Genomic DNA, 21,644 nt, shown 5'->3' with positions numbered 1-21,644 from the left:
AACCTACTACTACTTTAACTGAACAAATAAGAGGGTTCTGCCAATTCAGTCTCACGCAGATTTGGTGCGGAAGCCTCCGTTTTGTCGGTGTGTGGAGATGAAAGTGCCTGTCACGGCTAAGGCGACTTCCAATAGAGTGCTGCAGTAGAGCATGTCTGCTCCGCACACACAGGAGGCTTTGCCCATGAAATAGACTTACTTGACGTATTAGCTCTGGATTTGAATACAAATCACTTCCCTCTCTTTTTCTCCCCACACTCCATTTTCCTTCTCCTTGAGACGATTTGAGTGTTTCTGTGGCTTTTGAGCACAGAGAATTAGAACTGTAAAATAATGAGTAAAGGGGTGGAGGCGTGATAAGATGCCTGGGTGAGTTTTACCATCTCCCTTTCTCTCTGCTGATTTATTTCCTTTCCCCACCTGGCAAAAATCCCTTCATTCTTTCTATCAAACCGTTTCCATCTTTCCTCTTTCTTGCTTTTCTTTTCTCCACAGCAGCAGTGGATTGTAGGCGTGTAATAATGGGACAACAGGAGGAGTGTCTGTTGGCGTTCCCTCCATCCCTCTGCGCTGTGTGTTCGCTGGCTGATACCCTGCTGTGTCTCGATGGGCCCGTAGTAAACAGAGGGGATGGGGGAGTTTGGGTACTTCTCAGGCCACGTCAGTGTTTCCTCTATTCACCTTGAATTAATGATGGCAAAAACAAAATGGATACCACATCCTACACTTCATGATAACAAGGGCTCCATCATGAGGCTTTTATCCATCCATTAGCTGTACCCGCTCACCCTTGAGGGTCGCAAGGGAGCTGGAGCCAATCATAGCCGACATTGGGCGAGAGGCAGGGCACACCCTGGACAGGTCACCAGAGGTGACACACAACACAAACATTCACATCTACAGGCAATTTAGAGTCGCAAATAAACCTAACAGTTCTCAGCTCTGAGCTTTATATGACTGTTGAATCATTTGCATGTCGAGTAATTGATGTACGTATATCTAAGTGTGGTCATTTCAAAAGTTTGTGTGCAATGCAAAAGCTCTACCAAAAAAAAACAAAAAAAAGGAAAAATTGGAAAATGTTTCACTGCAGTTGTATGTGGTGAACAACATTGGGGAGAACCTGACTGTAATGATGTATGAGTTCAGTTTTCCCACGAGTGGAGGAACCAAGAAAAACCAGACGGGGGAAGTATTAGAGGAAATAAAGTGGAAACAAAACAGAAATTGGCTCCAGTGTTGAGGGAATGGGATTCATCGCAGCAGTCCCGGACGCCTCAGGGTATAAAGAGTACTAAACGTAGAAAAAAGAACGAATAATTTCAGCAATTATACAGCAATTAGTCAGCACTTTCCCCCTACTGGTTAACTTGTTACATTTATTTGTATTTGATGAGAGATCTAAAGAGGCTGGCATGGTCTACATCTTGGTGGCATTTCTGCACTTCGCCTGCAAGCTTTTATGTAATTAATCTCAGCTAAACATGAAGTTTATCATTTGAATCTATTTATTTACTTCACAAAGTGAGGGCCTTTCCCAACTTAAAACTCATGTGTTGTCCAATCCCACAGAACGTTACTCCAAATCGAAGTCTTACAGTTTCCAAATAGACATCCACAATCTCTTCCTAACTCGAACTAAGCATAGTTTTGTTGCCTAACTTTCCGGGAAGAAGGGAGCTTATTTTGAAGAGACATTTCACACTTCCCTCATTTCCTTTGATGTGAAATAAAAAGGCTGTGAGAGATGATTTGGTGCTTTTTCTTTTAGTGTGTGCGTTTCGGTTTTCCAAGAGATTTAAGGAAAGTTTGTGGGACACAGAGAAATAAATTGGGGGCAGAGAAGAAAACACAGCAACATGAAGTGGAGGAGGTGATGAAGTGACGGATTGACTTACACCATTTGACTTATTCATAGGAGACAGACTGTCACTCCAGATCCCATTCTTTGTTTCTATACTTCAATTTTCTGTCCGCAGCCTCCCTCCTCACCTCAGCTGCAGCCTTATTATACTATTCACAATCTCTGTATCGCTGTAATTTCTGATGATGCCTTCCAACCTTGATGAAACATTTCTTCTGTGTTATCGTAAGTGGATCAGTTGTTTTGCATTCACGTTTTAAAAAATATGCATATATGTCTTTTAATTTGTCTGGTCGACTGATTTCCTTCAGAGTAATCAGAAAAACACTTCAGATGTGCAGTCGAATAAACTACCTGGCGAAGTGTAATTTAGTTTCAGGAGCAAGACTTTCATCAGGTCAAAATGAACGCAGATGTTTAAAGACAAGATGATTGCTAGTGTAGGAAATAAGGAAAAATGTATTCTACTACTGAACATTATATGTATTTTTTTAAGCTTTTGTCCAATCTTTCAACCTTTCCTGTGAAACACTGTTTTGTTTTACCTCTTTAAGGCCATTAAAATGGTTTAAATGAGGCACAATTTAGCTCACAAAACCTCATGAAGATCATTCAATGTATTAAGAGGTCACAAGGAAACAATGGCGGCACAAATGTGAATTTAAATGGTAACTGGGGAGGTTTGCTTTTGATGAAAGCTATTAATTAGCAAGAGCGAGCACAAAATCAAAGGGTGAGACTGTGAATTGGCTCTTGACTTTGAAGCTATAGACCTCCACTCTATACATACAGATGCAATCAGAGCCGCTCGCAATGGTGATAATTTGCAGGGATAGTGCGACGAATCAACAGAGTGTGAAGAAGGACAAGCACTGCTGACGTGAGCAATAAGCGACGCAGGAGAACCGCTGCGTGTCATTTGGATAACAAAGCTAATTGGCATTGAATTAATAGAATAATGGGAATCTTGCAGATAGACCACTTGAAAGTAATTTCTCATTTTCAAAAAAACGCAGCTTTTGTTGGCCTAAATTCACAAGTCAAATTAAAAAGTTACACACTTCATCTGTAGCCATCATGGAACTTTCCATCAGTACGCACACACTCCGAGCTAATCGGGGCTAATCACACCAATCACAGCGTCCCCATTAGCTCGCCAGAGATGTGGCAACCGTGACTCAGCAGACAGAGACAAAGAGGATTCATCAGAAGCAACGAGACGGAAAGTGACTGAAAACACCTGGAATGGCCAGTCACACCTGCACGCAGTGGCAGATGGCTGCCTTCATGCTCACATTGATATGTTCTGACTTGTTACACGGTGATGATGTGACATCCTGCAGCCTCGGGAGAAAATACCAGAATAACTTGAGTTCTATTCACCTGGGATTTGTAGTCAATTATAAAGACTATTGTGTCACCGTTTCGTTTAAGCTCCCCTCTTCTCCTGTTACCACGGAGACATTACCATCGGAGACCAGGATATTAATCACGGAATTAATTATTATGGGCTGCCTTGAGGGAGCAGAAGGGACGATTAACCCTTATTAAGAGAGAGTAGAAGAGAGGGAGGGGAAGATGTCTTGCGCTATTTCAACCTCTGTCTTTCCTGTTGGAGCTGTGTCATGAAATGAGTAAAAAAAAAAAAAAAAGTATAGAATGATAATTTGCTGATGTTTAGGAGATAATCAGGCTCTGTCGGCTTCGTCTGCCTAGTGGCCAGTGTTTCTAACCCTACAGCTTTGTCAGCTGATGGCTAATAAGATGCAATAGCTGTATTTTATGTCACTTTTTATTTTTTTGACTACCACTGGACTGATTCCGAACTGCTTGTGTTTGTAGGGCCCATTTTAAAACACAATGAACTCAAAACTCTGAGTCTATCTCGCTGTATTTGACGTTCTGTACATAACCACAGATAATATATTTGGAGACATCGATTGACTTGGATGCTCATTATTTCTCGCTGGTGTAACATTAAAGGCGAGGTTTCTCCGTCAAACACACGTATGTGTCTGGCCACTAAATATTGTGCCACTTGCTAAAGTGTTCTACCCACTCACTCATAGCGTACGTACGTCGTCACTGTATACAAACTGTAAAAGGGTCTATTTCTCTCTCCCCGTTCATACTACACGTTCGCCCGGATACAAATGATCAATCCTGACATCGTGTGACCACCACTCACCGAAACCACCAATTAATTATCCGCACAGATCATGAAGTTATCATGTGATCCTTTTGAGGTGGATGGACACCAAAAGTTTCAGAGTCTGTGTTGCATGCAGACTGAGCTTCCGCCGTCAAGCCAATTCATGAGCGACACTGCGGCCCTCGACCCAAGTTCGTCCCCTCCCCCGTGTGAAGGGATTTGCATGTTGCCCTGTCAGGCTGAACTGGAGTGGAAGCGCTCCTGAGCTCTGGGGCTCTGTGCTGATGGATTGGGAGAGGCCCATGGGATTAGCAGTGACAGGGGGACCACAGCCAGAGACAGAGAGGTTTGAAATGTAGACTTTTCATTCTGATGCCAACATTGTTGTGCGGCTCTAAAATCCTTATCTGCAGTACACAGGCGGAGATGTGACGAGCACTGGTGGTGATGGTGGTTGGTGGACGGCACACATGTGAACAAAGCAAGTGTACTGGTTAAATAGGTGTGCTTAATCACAGTCACATGTCCACTGTAGTCTCTTCTAAGGGTTGCTTACGTGAGGCCAGGCTAATGTACCTCGGAATCCTCCATCTGATCTCCTCTGGTGTGTGGGGGGGGAGGGAAGGCTGAAAGATACAGGCTGGTTTGGTCTACCTTTCATCTCCTAAAATCTTACCAACTCCATTGCTGTACATGATCCATAAGGGCTTAAAGCAGATAAAAGAGGTATTATATGACAAACTTAAATATAACTACGGAGGCCATTATAGCAGTCGCTTAAAATAGCCCAAACAATCCAAACTTGCTGGAACTTTAAGCTCGACAAAGCCATTCAAACAGATAAGAAAGGCTCGACAGGAAATGGGAAACCATTAAGAATTACAGGCTTTACCGGTCCATAGGTTTGACCCTGACAGTTAGGGCTGCACAATTATGGCCAAAATGATAATCAAGATTGTTTTGATCAATATTGAGATCACAAATTTTCATAAATTTTCGGGACAGAATTTTTCAAATACACTTTCACATTTAAATAAACAGTCCTTATTCACAGAGCCTGTCCTAGAAGTAAAGGAAAGAAAGAAAGAAGTAAAAAAAAAAATTACTACAAATTTTTAGGCAAAATAAAATCAACAGAGCAGTGCTTTCACTTTCACATTGCACAAATTCAGTGCATTTCATTTTGCCTGTAACATTGACAGTAAGTTAGGGCCCACTGCAGCAGCGACATTGTTAGTTTAGAAAGCGTTTGATTTGATATGCAGCGGAGTTCATGTGAGCGGATCAAAGATAATAAACGTCATTATCGCAGTCGATCCTGTTTATTTAAATGTGGGTAGACGATTGTTTGTGCAGCCCTACTAACAGAAGATGTGGGCAGAGAGAATGCCGGAGTGTGATGACGGACAGGACGACCAGCCCTTAAATGCTGCAGAGGAACACAGACAGACAGTTAAGTGTACAAGCCCTAATTTCTCCACCCTTCTACCAAAGTACTCCATGTTGATCAGACACCAGTCTGCTGGTCTTACGCTCAAGGGATGCTGGGTTTGAGTCTCGTAATTTGGACAAAGGGAAGAGAAGTCTCTACAGAACCACGGTCGCCAATGTAACTGGAGCTCCCGTGGACAGACGTGAGGCGCACAAGAGCGAAGCCACAACTGCCGAAGCTGACAGACGCAGAGACAACCTAATTCCCTAACAAGCAGACAACACAGTGTATGCAAGTCAGACAGTGAGGAACAATGCGGCTGTAGAAGAGAGAGAAAGAGAGTAAGACAAAAAATCAATACCAGCAGAAACACTCTCTCTCTCTCTTTCTCACACACACACAAATACACCGCATATACACAAAACAAGTGTGATGCCACTGTGCATGTACAGGTAAACACAGAGCGTGAGCAGCAGACACATATACTCATATACAGCAGGTTATGTGCAATAACTTACTTAAATAATTAAGCTAAAATTGGTAAGATGAAAATTAGGGCGCTTTCACAAGCCAACAATTAGAGTTTTAATTGGTTCAACCCCTGGTGCGGTTCAACGTCTGGTGCAGTTCGTTTGAGCAGTTGTGAACACAGTAATCGTACTCTGGTGCAGACCAAAACTACAGGCCCGGAATCGCTTGTGAGAGGGGGGTCTTAGGTTGGTTTCAAGCGTTTCGATTGCTGGGACAAAATAATAGGACCCAGTTGCATGAAGTGCAAAACGCAGGCTGGCTGCACAGACTTTGATGAGATGGACACAGGTAAATGAGAGGTTAACATGAGGGGAGAACTCTGACTTGGACTTCTGCAGTCCGATGTTTGCCATTTGGGCCGAAGAGAACATAAAGAATATGCTGAATAAAGTCCACATAAATAATGACGTGCATAAAGTAAGTCGAGATAAAAGGGGTTCGAGCACACAGTAGAACAGTGCTGAGTCAAAATGGCAGTTTGGCGGCAATATTTCAAAGTCCGAGATTCCCTGCGAAGAAGTGGCAGCTCTCGAGACTAAAAACATAAATGTGCCCCTTCGAACATGCCCCTCAGCAATCACTTGTTTGGTCCGCATTTGTTTTTGGTGCACCGTGAAACCGAACCAGTCAAAACAGAAAAACCAAAAGTATAAGTTTCTCTCTAATTCGGACCGGCCAAACAGACTTTGGCTTGTGAAAGCTTTCTAAAAAAAATAGTTTTCAGTGTAATTGGTTGAAGTTTAAAGGAATAGTTCAGCATTTTGGAAAATTCTCTTATTTATCTGACATATGGGTTAAGTAAGGAGCTAGAGATGGGACGTGTTTAGCTTAGCTTAGCATAAAGACTGGAAACAGGTGAGAAAGCAAACAAGTGTTTTCACCAAAGCTTGAAGTATTCCTTCAGCCACAGAGTTGTTGTCATCTTTATGGTCAAACAACACAGAATTACATCATTCAAAACCTTAAATTAAATGAATCTTAAATTAGTTTGAGAGTCACAAAACTGTGAGGTTTTCACAGTGTAAAATAATATACAATAAGTAATTAAAATAATACAGTCATGGTAGAAATGTATCACATATAATGGTTTACCATGAAAGCTGCGACTTAAATGTGAACGTTAGTTTTGACTCAGGCAAAGGACACACTGCACAACTGTTTTGTTCTGAATTAAAAAAGTAATGCCAACCGTTATTTTCGTAATGACAACTAAACATGATTAACAACATCAAGACGGAAAAACATCCTGATCGAGTTGTTCTTTCTTCTTTTCACTGCCACACGGCTTGTCACTGGAGGGTGTCTAGACGTGTGCAGTTTGTGTCAATCAAACATGTTTAATATGATGATAAAGGTCTTAACAGGACTCGTCCAGACAATCCATTTGGACGTGATGGCAGATAGCAATTATAATTGGCCTAAAAGTCATGTAATGTGCCCCCAGCCTGAGGGCAAAAAAAGCTTACAATGTATTAGTGGGACTTGGTCTCAAACATCCAGTAACTGTTGTACTTTGTTGAGATGAAACTCTTGTGTGTCTTACCTGGGGGAGATGTCACAGCCCTGCTGCATGAAGGCGCCCAGGGAGAACCAGAGGGAGTTGAAGATACCAAACTCATTGGGGGGCTGATCGCTCGGCGGACCGTCGGTGCCCTCCTCGGGCTCCTCGGTGTGCCATTCGTACGGGCTGAAGCGGCTGACCAGGAAGAGCACCACGCTCACGCCGATATAGGCGAACACGATGCACATCCAGATCTCGTAGGCCAACGGGTCCAGGAAGGAGAACACCCCTGGTTTGGATTTTTGGGGTTTCTTGATCATGATGGAAATGCCCAGCGACATGAAGGGCTTGGAGAAGTCGATCACCTCCTCCCGGACCAACGTGATAGTCAAAGGGGCCACAGCGATTTCCGCTTTCTGTGGGGATTTAGATGAAAAGGATTTTGATCAGCCTTCTGAATGAGCCTCCTCTGAGAGAAACTCGAAATCCAAATGATGACAGATAAACACAAAAGCAAATGATGGATCATCTCTCTGAGCTGGGCCGTGCAACAATCCAACATCACTTAGTCACAGATATGACACCCCGAAGGCCGATAACCAGCCAGCCATCAGAATTACCCCATTTATTTTCTCCTCAGCTCATGTCGTATGTATATCTGAATTCCTCCCTTGACTGAACAAATCTCAAAGCCGTCAAGTTTAGACGGCGGCTGAATACATCTCGGAGTGATCAAGTTTCAGAAAGAAAGGAAATTGAAAAATAAATCCTGAAACCCTCTCCAATGCGGAGAGGCTTAGCTGAAGCTCCGGGAGAATCAGCAGGAGGGATAAAATAATGTATCGGAGAAATATGCTTACAGCACCGGAAGGCAAAAAATGGGATACAGCCACCTCTGAGGTCTGCAGCTGTGGAAAAGTTCACACTGGCTTGCTGAGAATCCGCAAACCAGATTACAGTACGTGACTTAGCAACACTCGTGATCTTGTCCGCCTGGCTTGAGAGCAAAGGGCTTATATCAGCAAGAATTTAAGGTTTCATTACGGCCATCTGATACTTAAGGAGGTAGGAAAGAAGAAAACAACGACGAGGGGAAGAAAATGAAAGAGATTTAAGTTCTTTCATCCTCAGCAAAATGAACTAAGATGACAGCCTCGGGGCATTTGGTGAGCGCTGAAATACATGGGAGGTAGGCAGGGCTTTTGTGATATCGCGGAGTCTTTTTTCAGGGAAAAGCCGAGAAGAGATGAGTGGTCTCTAAGCAAAGACTTGGACGGGAAAGTGCTGACAGCTTCCATGTCCTCAGACATTCCCATGAATGCTGTAGAAATTTTGTATTGTGCCATCATGTCTTGCGTTGGAAGCAAAGCTTTAGGACAGGACGTGTTTCTGCTCAGTGTGTTTGCTAAAGAGATGAAAATAGCAGAGAGCACATTGCTGTTCTTTGGACCAACCTGGTTAGTCGTTACACCAAAAGTGCAGTGTACTGCTCGATCAGTCCTGACACATCCCGAACTGTGCATCTCCTCGCACTCGCTGCCGTCGACTTCACAGTGAGTCACTGCAGTACCGAAGAGGCAGAGCGACGGAAATGCCACGATGTGAAAAGGCCACTTATCTCATCAGGAGAAAAAAGGACGAGAAAAACTGTGGTTTCTCTTTTTGGACTGAACTCATTTCAAACTAATTTATATTGCTGCTCATGTAAGCCAACTTAAAAATTGGACAAAGGTTAAATAACTACTGTTCTATGGTCTCCATCAGTGACACAGCGGGGAAAAATCCCAAATCAATTCAACCTAAATTAAGTGTGAGTCACCATTTTTTCACTTTAAATTCTTCCTATTCTGTATTAGTCCCAAAAACATTCAAGTAAAAGACACAACAACACACCTCTCTTTTCTCACTTTGATGTTTGTTTCGGCCTTGAACTCCAAACCTGAAATCGCATGTTTGCATAGCCTTTGATCCCGCTGCAAGGTCAGCAGCAGAACGACGCCTCATCTCATCGCCATCAAATCATCACCTCGGAGATTCTTTAACAAGCTCCAAACCACTACTTTTCTTCTTTAAACCCCCTGTCTTGATGAATTCAGATTAATGTACATTTCATCAGCATTAATTCCATCACTTCGAGCTTCTCTTCACCGACAAAAATGCTGATTGCATTCATTCATTATTTCTAGTTGCAATACATCTTTGTACCCTTTGTAATGTTTCACAATAAAAGCATCCCTGCCGAAACTGCATAATTACTCGTGTTCCTGGTTGGCTTTTAATTTGAAATATTTGCAATGATCAACGATTGGTGAGTATGACATGACTGTTGTACTTATGGAATAAGTGCTATTAAAAAGGCTCATTAAGCTCAATTAACTATATGAGCTATGTTTCTTTTTTAAATATATAGTTCATATGTTTCTTAAAGGCCTTTACTTATTTGTGCTGGCCATAACTTTAATACTGGCTATTATGTGAGAATGTACGATAAGTTGTTTCCATGTTGACATTTAAACAAGCATAAATGCATTAGGAAATGTCATTATGGCTTTATTATGTTCATAAAAAGGTCATTGGAAGAACAAATTATGAACAAACTGTTCCATTTAATACATCTTTGCTGTTATGGAAGCCTCTGCTTACAGTTTCACATGAATAACAGGACTCGATGACTCATTTTTGTCCATTTTCAGCCTTAAGAACCAATTGTTCTGTCAAAAGCCAATCTGCCACATTTATTGTTAGCACTAACACATAAGAAGAAGACCTGATAGTCTCTAAATACCATCTTGAATCTTACTGACAAATTAAAGTTTGAATGAGATGAGTCAGCTTAGATGAGTGCTTTAGGGAGCTTGGAGAAGAATCACTTCCTGTCAGCCAAAGAGAATAAACAAACAAAGGTTCCTACCCCGTAAACCAGCTCCCCGACCATGCCGTTCCAGATCTTCGTCTCTGGGTCCCTGGCGCCGTACTTTCCGTCAGGAACGATGGAGATTTTGTACTTGATGCCGATGTGTTTGGCGATCTCCGAGGCCAGGTCCACGCAGTATCCCTCGAACTGGTCGTTGCCCTCGTACATCTCCCAGTTCTTCTTGAGCATCACATAGGGACTTTCCTACACAAGGGACCATAACCAGGGAACCAAACCGTCAGACAGACAGACACACGGACATGAGGGCTCGCACAATGGTTCACTGACACACCAACAGAAAACAGAATGAAAAGCACAATCCTCCACTCCACAGGGTGAAGTTCCACTTCAGTCAGTTCATGAAATTGAATTTCTTCTGATCATGATAAACATAATAGTTTGACATTTTAAAGCTGCTCCATTTAAGATGATATTTTATAAAAATAGTTTGGCATCATCTCTGACTGATATAATTAAAGTTACTGTTGCTAACTTGGATTATAGCACATTTTACAACCAGATCAAGTCCACATGATCAATATTCCTGCGCTATGATGAGAATGTGAACTGTATCATGATGTGAAGGTAGCATAGCTGCCAAATTCAATCATCCAAAATTGAAACAGAATCCAAACCTAATTTAATCCAAAAGCACATCTTTAAACTCAGTGAATCGATGTGTCCTACAGAGATGCACCTTGGGAGTCATCTTTTCTCTGTATCTTTTAATGAACATGTTCCTTTGACTTTTTAAAAATCAATGAACCAGGTATTTTCTGACATAGTCGTTCATCTTTTAGACTGGTGATTCAACTGGAATAATTGCATGTCCCTTCAGGGTGTGGAAGTGATCCAACTGTCTCCTAACACTATCTGCAGAAAATGAGAAACACTTTAACTTCAGGAACTCTGAATTCAAACCAAACTCTCCGTCTCTGAATCTCTATAACTAAACATGTCCTGTTCTACTCCCAGAGAAAATCATAGTGCAGCTTTAAATGTAATGATTTTAACACAACTTGATTCCAACTGCTTGGCGATAATTCAGTGAACAGCAGAAAGGGATGCATGTGTAATCATGATGACAGCCTAACGCTGCATAAACACAGCACAGACTGGGGTTTATAGGCAGGAAGGTGGGGGAAACAAGTGTTAGTGTGGATGCATGATACAAAGAGACTCAAAGAGAAGGAAGCAAAGCATGACTGAGCAGACATGGAGGCTGACATAGAACTGTAGGGAAATGAGAAATGAGCTGCAGTCAGACTGAATGACTGAACAAGCCTGACTCGACTCGACTCCACTTGGACACGAGTAATCAGAGGTGGCTACATCAGTCTCCACTGTGACCAGCAGGAGGTTACAGATCACTCGATTCGCTGTTCTAAGTGTACACCTTGCCTGCTTTCTGCGTTCATATTTCCAAACAAATGACTTTTGTCATGGAAGGCAGCGGATTTCATGTTGCGAACGGCAGCAATTTATTGTGAGATGTGTGTTGTTGTTTTTTTTACATTGCCCGAAGCAAAGTAAACCAAAGACTCCTCAGTGGGAAGAGAATGCAAATGCTCAGCTGAGCCCGCGGCACAACACAATGTGACTGCACAACACAATGTGACTGTACAACATAATAACGGCACACGTTTGCAGCTTTGCGTCAAAATAAGACATCAGAATATATGATTCCCAACATGGTGCTGCAGCACAAAACAATGCAAATATAATTATAGAGCGGTATTTAAGCTCGGCCCTTGCAGAAGTTACACAACACAAAGTTATTTTTACTTGTGGGTTTAGATGCATCATGATGCGCTAATAATGCATTAATAACTAGTGAATTAAGATTATAGGTAAAAAATTGGAATATAAAGATGAAGACGCATGCATGTAAATCATCATCTCCGGTTGTAATTTGATCTAACTGCTGATATTGTATCAGAGCTTTATTAAGTTGCTGCTGTTGCAAACTCAACATTCCCTACTGCCTCTATAACATATAGAGCAGGGTGGCTTTATTGTGAAACGTGGTCAGCGCTGACAGCAATTATTCAACAATACATCTACATCACAAAAAAATAAAAATCAATTCAACTTTTCTATTTTTCTATATTTGTTTGTTGCCTCCAGATTACACCAACTCAATCAGGGCTGAACTGCTCCAGCAGTATTTGAAAAGGTCAAGTGGTACAATCAACATAGACACGGTGGCAGGCAGCAATCCATAGATCCAATCAGGTAAAAATAGTTGGAACACAATACAGACTGCAATGACTTTCACTGGAATTAATGAAAAAAACAAAGAAGGACCAACAGAATAAAAATTCTACACGCGATTGCTTTTACTGTCCTACGAGCACTACTTCATGCAAAGCAATACCACGTTTTCTTCGACTGACAACTCGAACAAAACAAAACAAAACGGCTGAAAAATGGAATTCATGATGTGCTTTTAATGAAGCTCGACCACTTTAATGATGAAGACTCTATTTACAGGTCGCGGATGTTTTGGATGTCTATCAGAGGGGGAAGACGGCCCTAATCCACGTGATTTATGATAGCGGGCTACATGACAGTGCTGGCAGCCAGAGGAGCAGAGATAAAGGATGCAGTCAGTGCTTCAGACGTCTTCACAGCAAAGGCCAGCAGGGCTGACAGGCTGGTCAATAATCCCAACCACACTGCTTCACTCATTGCCTAATGAGACAAATTAAACATGCCATTAAAACACATACACACATCATTGGGCCCACGTCATGTCACCAACCATACATACGTAAATAAGGACACACACACACACACACACACACACACACACACACAGTGTGCATGAACACACTTTTGTGTTAATGCACAAAAACACATTAATGCTTCTCAGTAAATGACTCATTCTGGGTCTCAGTCATCAGTAGCCACTTGAGGCACTAATTATAATATTTAATTGATTGATTTTGGTTGTATGACAATGAAAAGAGGGATCAGAACATTTACCATGCACCTCTCTTTCTCACTCATTTCTGTGAGATTTAATCAGACAAAGGTTGCTCGTCGGATTTAGCGAACCCTCTTAAATGCAGAAACATTTAGTAAATCGTTTGTTTCAACTTAATAAAGGTTCTCTTTTCGATTTTCATAGAATTATTATTGTTGCTATTTGCACTTGAGCGGAGAATGAAGTCTCCCTCTGTGTGTGTTATGTTGCACCGGTACACTACTCCTCTGTGAGTGCAAGTGTTTTATATAGTCAGCCTTTAGCGAAGATTTATGTTCGGGAAGTAGTGAGCATTAGCAGTAGTGAGATTATAATGCATGAGTTGAGAGAAGTTTGAAAGTAGATGTTTTATTGAAGAATTCGGGGTAAGACAGGGTGAGCAATTGTTTTACAAATAGTCATTTTGTGGGCGAAGTATTTCTTTAAATCATCATGCGACTAAAAAACGAATCTGTTCATACGAGAGGTTATTGGATGAGGCCCAATGTGCTCTAAAACATCTATGTAGTTGCATCTGCAGGAAGGGTTTGGGATACCAAAATAGTCTCTATCCAGACAATCAAAACATGTCCTTCTCCCTCAGAGTTCCTTGAACAAAGGCTAACAAAAGCATGATTATACCAGGACCTTGTCTGTACTTTGTTGCCCTCTGGTAGATTGACAGTGTGCCAGGTTTAAAGTGCAATGGATGGGTTTGAAGCCAAAGACGCACTTCATCAAAGCTTTCAGCCTTGTCCTGCCAATACGGTGACAGTCAAACGTTGTCCTTGTCTGTGGGAGCTTCACTGTTAACGCACTAACCTCCAGGAAGATACGAGTCATCGTTGATGTCTATAAACACTTATAATAGCTGAAGACATATAATAGCTATTTACGCTACTAATAAAATTCCACCGGACAAGAGAAGATCATGAGGTGGTTGCAGATCTATTCATTCAAAGTACACGTGAACGGCCTAATGAAATACATTTGCTGACAAATGTTGGGTTCTGAAACGGCCTTTTTTCGCCCCAATCAAAAACTATCGATAAGCTTTCAAAATAAAAACCGGTGGCTAACAAGCAGCAGTAGCCCTGTTCAGCTTGGGGAAGGGGCTGTACGCTGCTCTTTAACTGTGTGTTGCCATTGTAAGATCATGTCTTACTTGTGAGAAAACATTTCCAAAACAAGCATATTTAACTTTGTCTTCGGGGCGGTAATAACGAAAATAGAGCCTCAGGTCTTGGGTTAAGTTTGGGTCTCAAATGATGAAAAGCAGGTGGTGCGTGTACAGGCCACGGCTCGGGTCTGGGCCTGTAGGCCAGTGCAGAACTCTAGTGTGTCGTCACATCACAACAAGGGTGGCTAAAACAACAACATCTTGAGCAGAATAGGAGATACGACACATCGCGGAAATGTGATGATCGAAAAATAAAAATCACAATTCCCAAACTACCAACTCAGCCGTGCCTATAGATTCTGTCTGCGCTTAAACTTACGTCTCATGTTCTCATAAACGTGACAAAATCGACAACAATACCATCTTTACTTCTTCTGTTATTGGTCTTGTACAAAAGACTGACAAGGTTCTTCAATGTTCAAGTTGAGAGAAGCCCCGGGATATGGTGTGTTAACTTTCTGCACTGTTTGCCATTAAGTCGACTGTCACATAACAACAATGCTACCGATTTCACTGGTGTGCATACAGTACCAAGACAGGTCTGGGTTGTGAATATCTAGCTTGTTCACACGCTGAAACCAGAGGGCAACTAGCCCACACTAGGTGACAAACGAGATATTGAAGTACTCTTTTATAACTGCTCCTTAAAAGTTCCTAAGACACGGAGGCAGCCTTTGCTGCAATATGACACTGGGACACTTCATTCAGTTGAAACAAACATAACTCTCACAAACATTAAACGCGAAAAGGAAGCCGTCATAATGCAACCGTAATATCAAGCTGCATAAAAGCGTGATGGATATGAACTGGGGTGATTATGAGAGCATTAGTCTTTCTAAGCTGTTTCAAGCTCACAGGAAGCCCTCTGAGTGTGCAATGTACTGTACGGGGGAGCAGGTAGTCAGAGGAAGTGACAGATTTAGAGCAGACAGGAACTCAGTTAGACATGATACATAATTCATCACATTCTGGTGCCGCCTCACTTTATAGTTCAGGGCCCCGTAGATCTTTGCAAAAATTACAAATTCAAATCAGGATGGGATTCAAGCTGTGATTGGCCACACAAACACACCAGGCATGACAATGTATGACTCTAGCACACACAAACAGGTGTAGCGGGAGCTTGTTAATGCTAGGAAACAGACACTGTGCTCTCTGGGACCCATTTTAGCCTCAATGGGTGTCCATCCACAAGCACCGTCTTTTTTTTTTTTGCCTCCATTTGCATTTCATTTTCCTCTCGAGGGGCTCCATTACAGCTCTGAGTGGCTCCATTTCTTGTTCAGTTTTCTGAACAGGGTGTCCATTAACAAAGTTGCCGTGAGTCTCCTCTCGCCCAGAGTCTTTAGGGCTTCATTTTGGCTCGGGTTGTTGTGTCCATCCCTCTGCCATTAAGGGCTTTCATATCCTCGCTTGCGTCCAACTGGGGCTCAGTTTCTTAAAATGGGGTTCCTCATCAGGGGCTGAAAAGAGGGAGGATTGTGCTGAGCTGTGACTCTCCATTCCCACCTCCTTCCCTCCTCCACTCAGCTGCTACATGTGCGCTCATAATTTGGCTGCTTTAACTGCAGCCAGCCATGTCAGAGTCATTGCTACAGCCAGAGATTGACAAGCCATGCAAAGGCCTTTGATTTCTATCATGTGTAAAATACTTTGATTGATTTCGTAGCAGTGTGCAACTCCTTTATGAACTCTTTTATCTGTGCAATGACAGCCAGATTCGCAGCAACGGCAGCTCTTTGACTGCTGTTTGAGATGTTTACTGGTGCAATACAAGAGGATGTAAGTGACAGTAGTGGATTCTGGAGTTGTATGATGGTTTGTTGAAGTTTGCTATTTGAGTAATAGAGAGTCTCCTTACTGATAATGTTGTATGCATGGATTCTAGTCAGTCATAGTACACAACATAACGTCCTCCAGGGGTCTGTAAAAAGCTGAAATCTGAAATTTCATCGGTTCACAGTTGGATATTTGTACTGTTCATCCTGAGATATAATCAATTTGACGGTCAAGGAGTTATGTGTGATGAGATGTTGGCTACAGAAGGGCACCTTTGAGTTGAGATTATCTTGTCACACCACAGAATGTTGTTGCCGCTGCTGTATTCTGTTCTATAGCAGCTACTATTGCTGGATGATTGGTATCTCTAATCTTTTTATGATGGATTTCTCCCAGTGAGAATGTTGATGTTGTGTCTGAGCAAAATGGCAGAAAACAACTTACTCTCTGGTCTAAAGGCTGGCAACAACACCTTTTTAAACAGCTGAAAAAAAGGTCAAGGTAGATTCTGCGCATACAGCATGTCTACATTTTATCTGCATCGACGATAAAACACAGCATCAAACAAGAACAATTGCCCAAGAATGCAAGATGACTGTGTTAAAGTGCAAATACTGAGAGTTCTGTAGTAATACTTAAAGCGCCTCCTTAAAAACTGAGGAGGATGAAGGATAACAGTGCAGCTGACCACCATACTTTAATGTCGGGTTATTGTGAATACAGGTTTTGATGTTGGAGGCAAGGACATGTAGCCACTGAACCTCCTGACTCTGCAGATCCCAAACAGTTTATGTACTAGATAATAAAGTCCTCTTGCACTACAAATGTGTGTGTGTGTGTGTGTGTGTGTGTGTGTGTGTGTGTGTGTGTGTCTGTGTGTGTGTGCGTGTGTTGGCGAGCGCATGCCGGCCTCTTACCATGATGGTAGTAACAACAACAGTGCGGTTCTCCATGCCAGAAGTGTCATTTGGAAGCAGAGGAGAGTCCTGGATCAGCACCAGTTTGTCTGCATCGTTCCAGTAGCCGATCTGCCGGGAAAACACAGTATGAGATTGTGCATATGTGTGTGTGCGTGTGTGTGTGTGTGTGTGTTCAAGTCAGAAATGCTTGCAAGTCATTTTTTGTGCGTCCAAGTCAAGTCGCAAGGGTATTATGGTTGAAATGAATGTTCTATCATCTGCTGTATGCCATCCGGTCTGCTTACACCAAGGCATAGCTATATCTTCAATGTATAATATTAATAATAATAATAAATGCACTTTAAAATATATGCCCCTATATGGATATAGACTTGGATATTATGTCAGCCGGGGTAACAGGAATATTTTGCTAACATTATTAGCATCATGAAATAACCCGAACCAATTTTTCAATGACAGTTAGAGTTCGAGGGTATCGTACATCATTACTTCTGGGTCTCCAGCTAATGACAGTTCGTTATGAACTGTAATTTAACACATCCCTCCCGACTCTCAAACCCAGAGATGCTCGTAAGGAATTTTGAAACCAGTACAACTCAAGTCACTGTGGGTGCGCCTTGAGTCCAGGTCCCGATTTTTGGTTCATGTTTTTCATACAGTGGCCATGATTATGTTTTTTTTTTCTAGTTTGATAAAAGAATCTTAACTCAAAGTCTTTGTAATTCAGTTTTTGTTTTCTTTTTTTTTTATCTTTAAAACTCGTGGTGTAAAGCTTGGCTGCAGCAAGTGAGTAGATTCTTTTTTTCAAACTGCTATTTCCAAAGCCAAACATTACTTTCATAGTAATTTATTTGTTCTTTCTAAACATTTACTCATCATGCTGAGATTCCATGTAAACAACAATAAGTGGTGATGCTGCATTATTACCCGGCCTGAAACGCGCTCATGCAGGATTCCAATTTCAAGCTCAATGTTGTGCTGCTTCTTTTTCTCAAAAGCTATTTCATGTTCAGCTGACATTACTGTCGTCTTCCAGAAATCCTTCAGGGTCAAACTGACCGAGTGGAACTGACGGACATGATATGCTGCGGTCACAATGTGAGCACGCTCTGTCTATCGAGAGGAGGTATGGAAAATGGTGCTGGTTTGCCCATAGGCGATTTTTAACAAACAACCAATATCTGTACAACCAATACTGTGTCAAAGTGATGTATAGATAGTAAAATAGACAAAGAGCTTTGACAGCAAATATAAGCAGCTGTAAGTCAGAGGGAGTGGTGCCGTTGAGCCAGCCAGCTGGCTGCTGGTGGGGAAAGAAGAGCTGTGATTGGCTGTGATACCTCCTGTGTGTTGGGACATTGGGATGATTGAGGAACATGGAAAATGTAGCAGAGAGGCCATGACTGACACATGCACACACACACACCGTGTCCTGACAGGACCCTCGCGGTGCACAGTAAGACAGGCCAAAGCAGCTTTTGATTGATGGGAACTCCTCTCTGCTCCCCCCTCCCCTGCCTCTACCTTGATTGCTCTCTATTTAATTTCATCCTGTCGCCATCTCTCTCTCTCTCTCTCTCTCTCTCTCTCTCTCTCTCTCTCTCTCTCTCTCTCTCTCTCTCTCTCTCTCTCTCTCTCTCTCTCTCTCTCTCTCTCTCTCTCTCTCTCTCTCTCTCTCTCTCTCTCTCTCTCTCTCTCTCTCTCTCTCTCTCTCTCTCTCTCTCTCATCCCAGCCCCTAAATACTTCACAAGACAGAAGGGAAAATAACGTGTATGCTAAAATACGCAGTTCTACTGACTCGACGTGGACAAATATAAAACATAACACACAAATGTGCGCAGTGTGGTGTGATGTTTTACCCGTCTGGGTCCGTTATTCTTCAGCTCAAACACGTCCATAGTGTAGTTGACCCTGCGGCCATAGTGGTCAAACTGGACATTACCTGTTAATCCCTGCAGTCGGACCTGCACACAATGATATGAACAGCGGCAAATATTATTCAATTACTCCACAGAAAGAAAATGTATTTACTACCAAAAGAGTTTGTAATGGAGCAGCTTTTCACAGGGTGTTTTACAGTGAAAAAACGTGATGCTTCATCCACACGCTCACCACAGCGTAGGAAGGCACATTAATACCAGATGAGTGCATCTTTGTGTGGCTCATTTTCTATAACCAGTGTAGCGTTGAACTATGGTGGTGTGAGAAAGCTAAATGAAAGCTAAATGAAAAGCAAGAGGTAAGTTGAGTCTCCTCAAATCAGAAGATCCGTTTAGATCAATGTGTGATGCCGTGTCTTTTAGTCTCTCACCTGTTTGAGAGTACGCTCCATGTCGATGCCTTGGTTCCAGGGGGCGGCGGGGTTGGCCAGACAGTCGCCGGCGTTCCCCCGTCTGGAGATGTCTACCTTCTGCCTGCGCAGGTTTCTGAAGGCGTCGGCCATCACCATCACCCCGTCATATGTCAGCGCTGAGGTGTACTGGGAGACAAGAGGAGGTGGTCAGATAGACTTCACTGTGTGTGTGGGCACTGTTGGGTTATGCGCAGCATTCTGAAACAACGTAACATAACATGAACACACTGCAGTAGGAGTTATGGTTCAACTCTGGCCTATTCGATTTGAAGAAAAGCCTGGTAATGTGCCGTGTGATTTGTAAATTACAGCCTTTACAGGCCGACCTTCTTCTCGGTCTGTTTTGGGTACATACAGTGCCTGGGGGACACACACTATGCGGCCAATTAAATGCTGATTTAGCTGGACGGACAAAATGTTCTGCAATATTTGCTGGTCAGATCTCCTCTGCCTCTGAGAGCACGCCGAGTTTCTGCAGGGCCAAGCAGTATGTTGTAACGGCCTGGCTTTTGCAAGAAGTTGCAGGCTTTTTAGAAGAGGAGAGAGCATTTTCCCCACAGTGTAAGCCTCACAATTTCTCCTAATCCGTCTTTTGACACGAATATTTTGAGTTGTCGCTGATTGTTTGCATCTACAAGAATCACACTCTCCGTCAGAAAGGCCATACATTTCCCTAAAACTCACCTCCGGCGTGGCAGAAAATGAATTCAGTGAATGACAAACGGCAGGAAGAAGGAGGGCGAGCGGGGGAAAAAGAAAGGGAAAAGGTGAAGCTTTAGTCCAGCCGGGTAGCAGTCTGGCATTAATTATCCCGGCTAGCAGGAGTTCATTAACTTTGCCTCCGGCCGGGGGATGGATCCTATTCATTAGCCCACTGCTCACTGTGACATTATGGCTCTCTACAGAGACTGCTGCAGTCTATCCCCCTGTTACTCTTTGACAAGCTGCCCAAAGTAACACACAAACAACCAAGGCGCAGCATAAAGTCACTGAGAGTCGAGACCATCTTCACTGCTGTTAGTGAAATGAACATGGACAGGTTGACATGAGGGAGTTGATTAATTCTGCACTCAAATGACATGAGCCAGACTTAATAAATAAAATATATGTTCCTTAATCCAGTGTGCCTGTGTGAGTTGTACATTCATCTCATGTTATATGCCAAATAAATGCAAATAAGACAATTTGTATCAGAGTACATTTTACAGCAAAATCTGCAACAATTCTGTGTCTCTTCTCTTTCTGCAGAATGGTTTCAAATGTTTGATGACTCATCCTGCACCCTGGGGCGTTAACAGAAAACCCTCCAATCAAGTGACACTTTGGGCAACGAGCGCTATGACGAGATAAGAAGGGATATGTTTTTGGATTTCAGTGGGCAAAAAAAACAACTAATTCAGATTTTCAGCTGGCTCTGTAGTCACTGCAGTGACACAGAGGAAGGAAGGGCTCATTAGTTCACTGCCTGCAGATTTCTGGAACTTACAAACACTGCACATAACATTTGTCTTTGCGAAGTGAGTAAACATGCCAGAGGAAGGGCCAAACTAACCGGTAGTGTTAATATATTATTAGAAAGAAGGGCTGACTGTGGCTCGGGCTGTGGACAAACGTAATAGGGAGCAGAGTAATTTAGTCTGAGTGGATTTTTAGGAGAGAGAGCAATTCATCAAGAAATGGAGTGGGGATAAACGTGCACGCACACGCACACACACACACACACACACACACACACACACACACACACCACCTCGTGTGATATTGCCCTGTGGTGTAAACTTTTAATTTGAACCACCCCCAGTCCATCAGACACACATACTACACACTGCTTGACTCGCACCGTTTCCACTCCACTGCATCTGGTTTTTATAATGGAAATCTTTGCTGGACACTGGACCACCATTGTGTGATGCCTTCTTGCCCCAGTGCCATTTGCAATCTGTGTGCCAGAAAATAATCTAAAGTGGGTCAGTCTGTCACGCCTCTGCAGATGACAGCGGTGGACAAAGTGGAGCCGATTGCCGCTGCCGCTTGATAATGGTGCCTGTT

At 42.7% G+C, this 21,644-nt stretch overlaps 1 protein-coding gene across 3 annotated transcripts in view; it reads right to left on the bottom strand.

Annotated features, from left to right (window-relative positions):
- Positions 1-21,644, bottom strand: part of gria4b (glutamate receptor, ionotropic, AMPA 4b) — a gene marked incomplete at both ends in the record, with an annotated part of 82,601 nt that overhangs the window by 10,182 nt on the left and 50,775 nt on the right. For 2 of the 3 annotated variants that reach the window (XM_079283769.1, XM_079283770.1), the window contains 5 exons: positions 7,523-7,896; positions 10,392-10,598; positions 17,239-17,349; positions 19,102-19,206; positions 19,554-19,721. In XM_079283769.1, coding sequence (XP_079139895.1) covers positions 7,523-7,896; positions 10,392-10,598; positions 17,239-17,349; positions 19,102-19,206; positions 19,554-19,721 — 965 coding nt within the window. Of the gene's footprint in view, positions 1-7,522; positions 7,897-10,391; positions 10,599-15,972; positions 16,006-17,238; positions 17,350-19,101; positions 19,207-19,553; positions 19,722-21,644 lie in introns of those variants that run through there. The other variant, XM_079283771.1, reaches the window with a different exon arrangement.

Source organism: Melanostigma gelatinosum, assembly GCF_949748355.1.
Source record: "Melanostigma gelatinosum genome assembly, chromosome: 14".
NCBI lineage: Eukaryota > Metazoa > Chordata > Actinopteri > Perciformes > Zoarcidae > Melanostigma > Melanostigma gelatinosum.
This window is presented reverse-complemented; position numbering and strand designations above follow the sequence as displayed.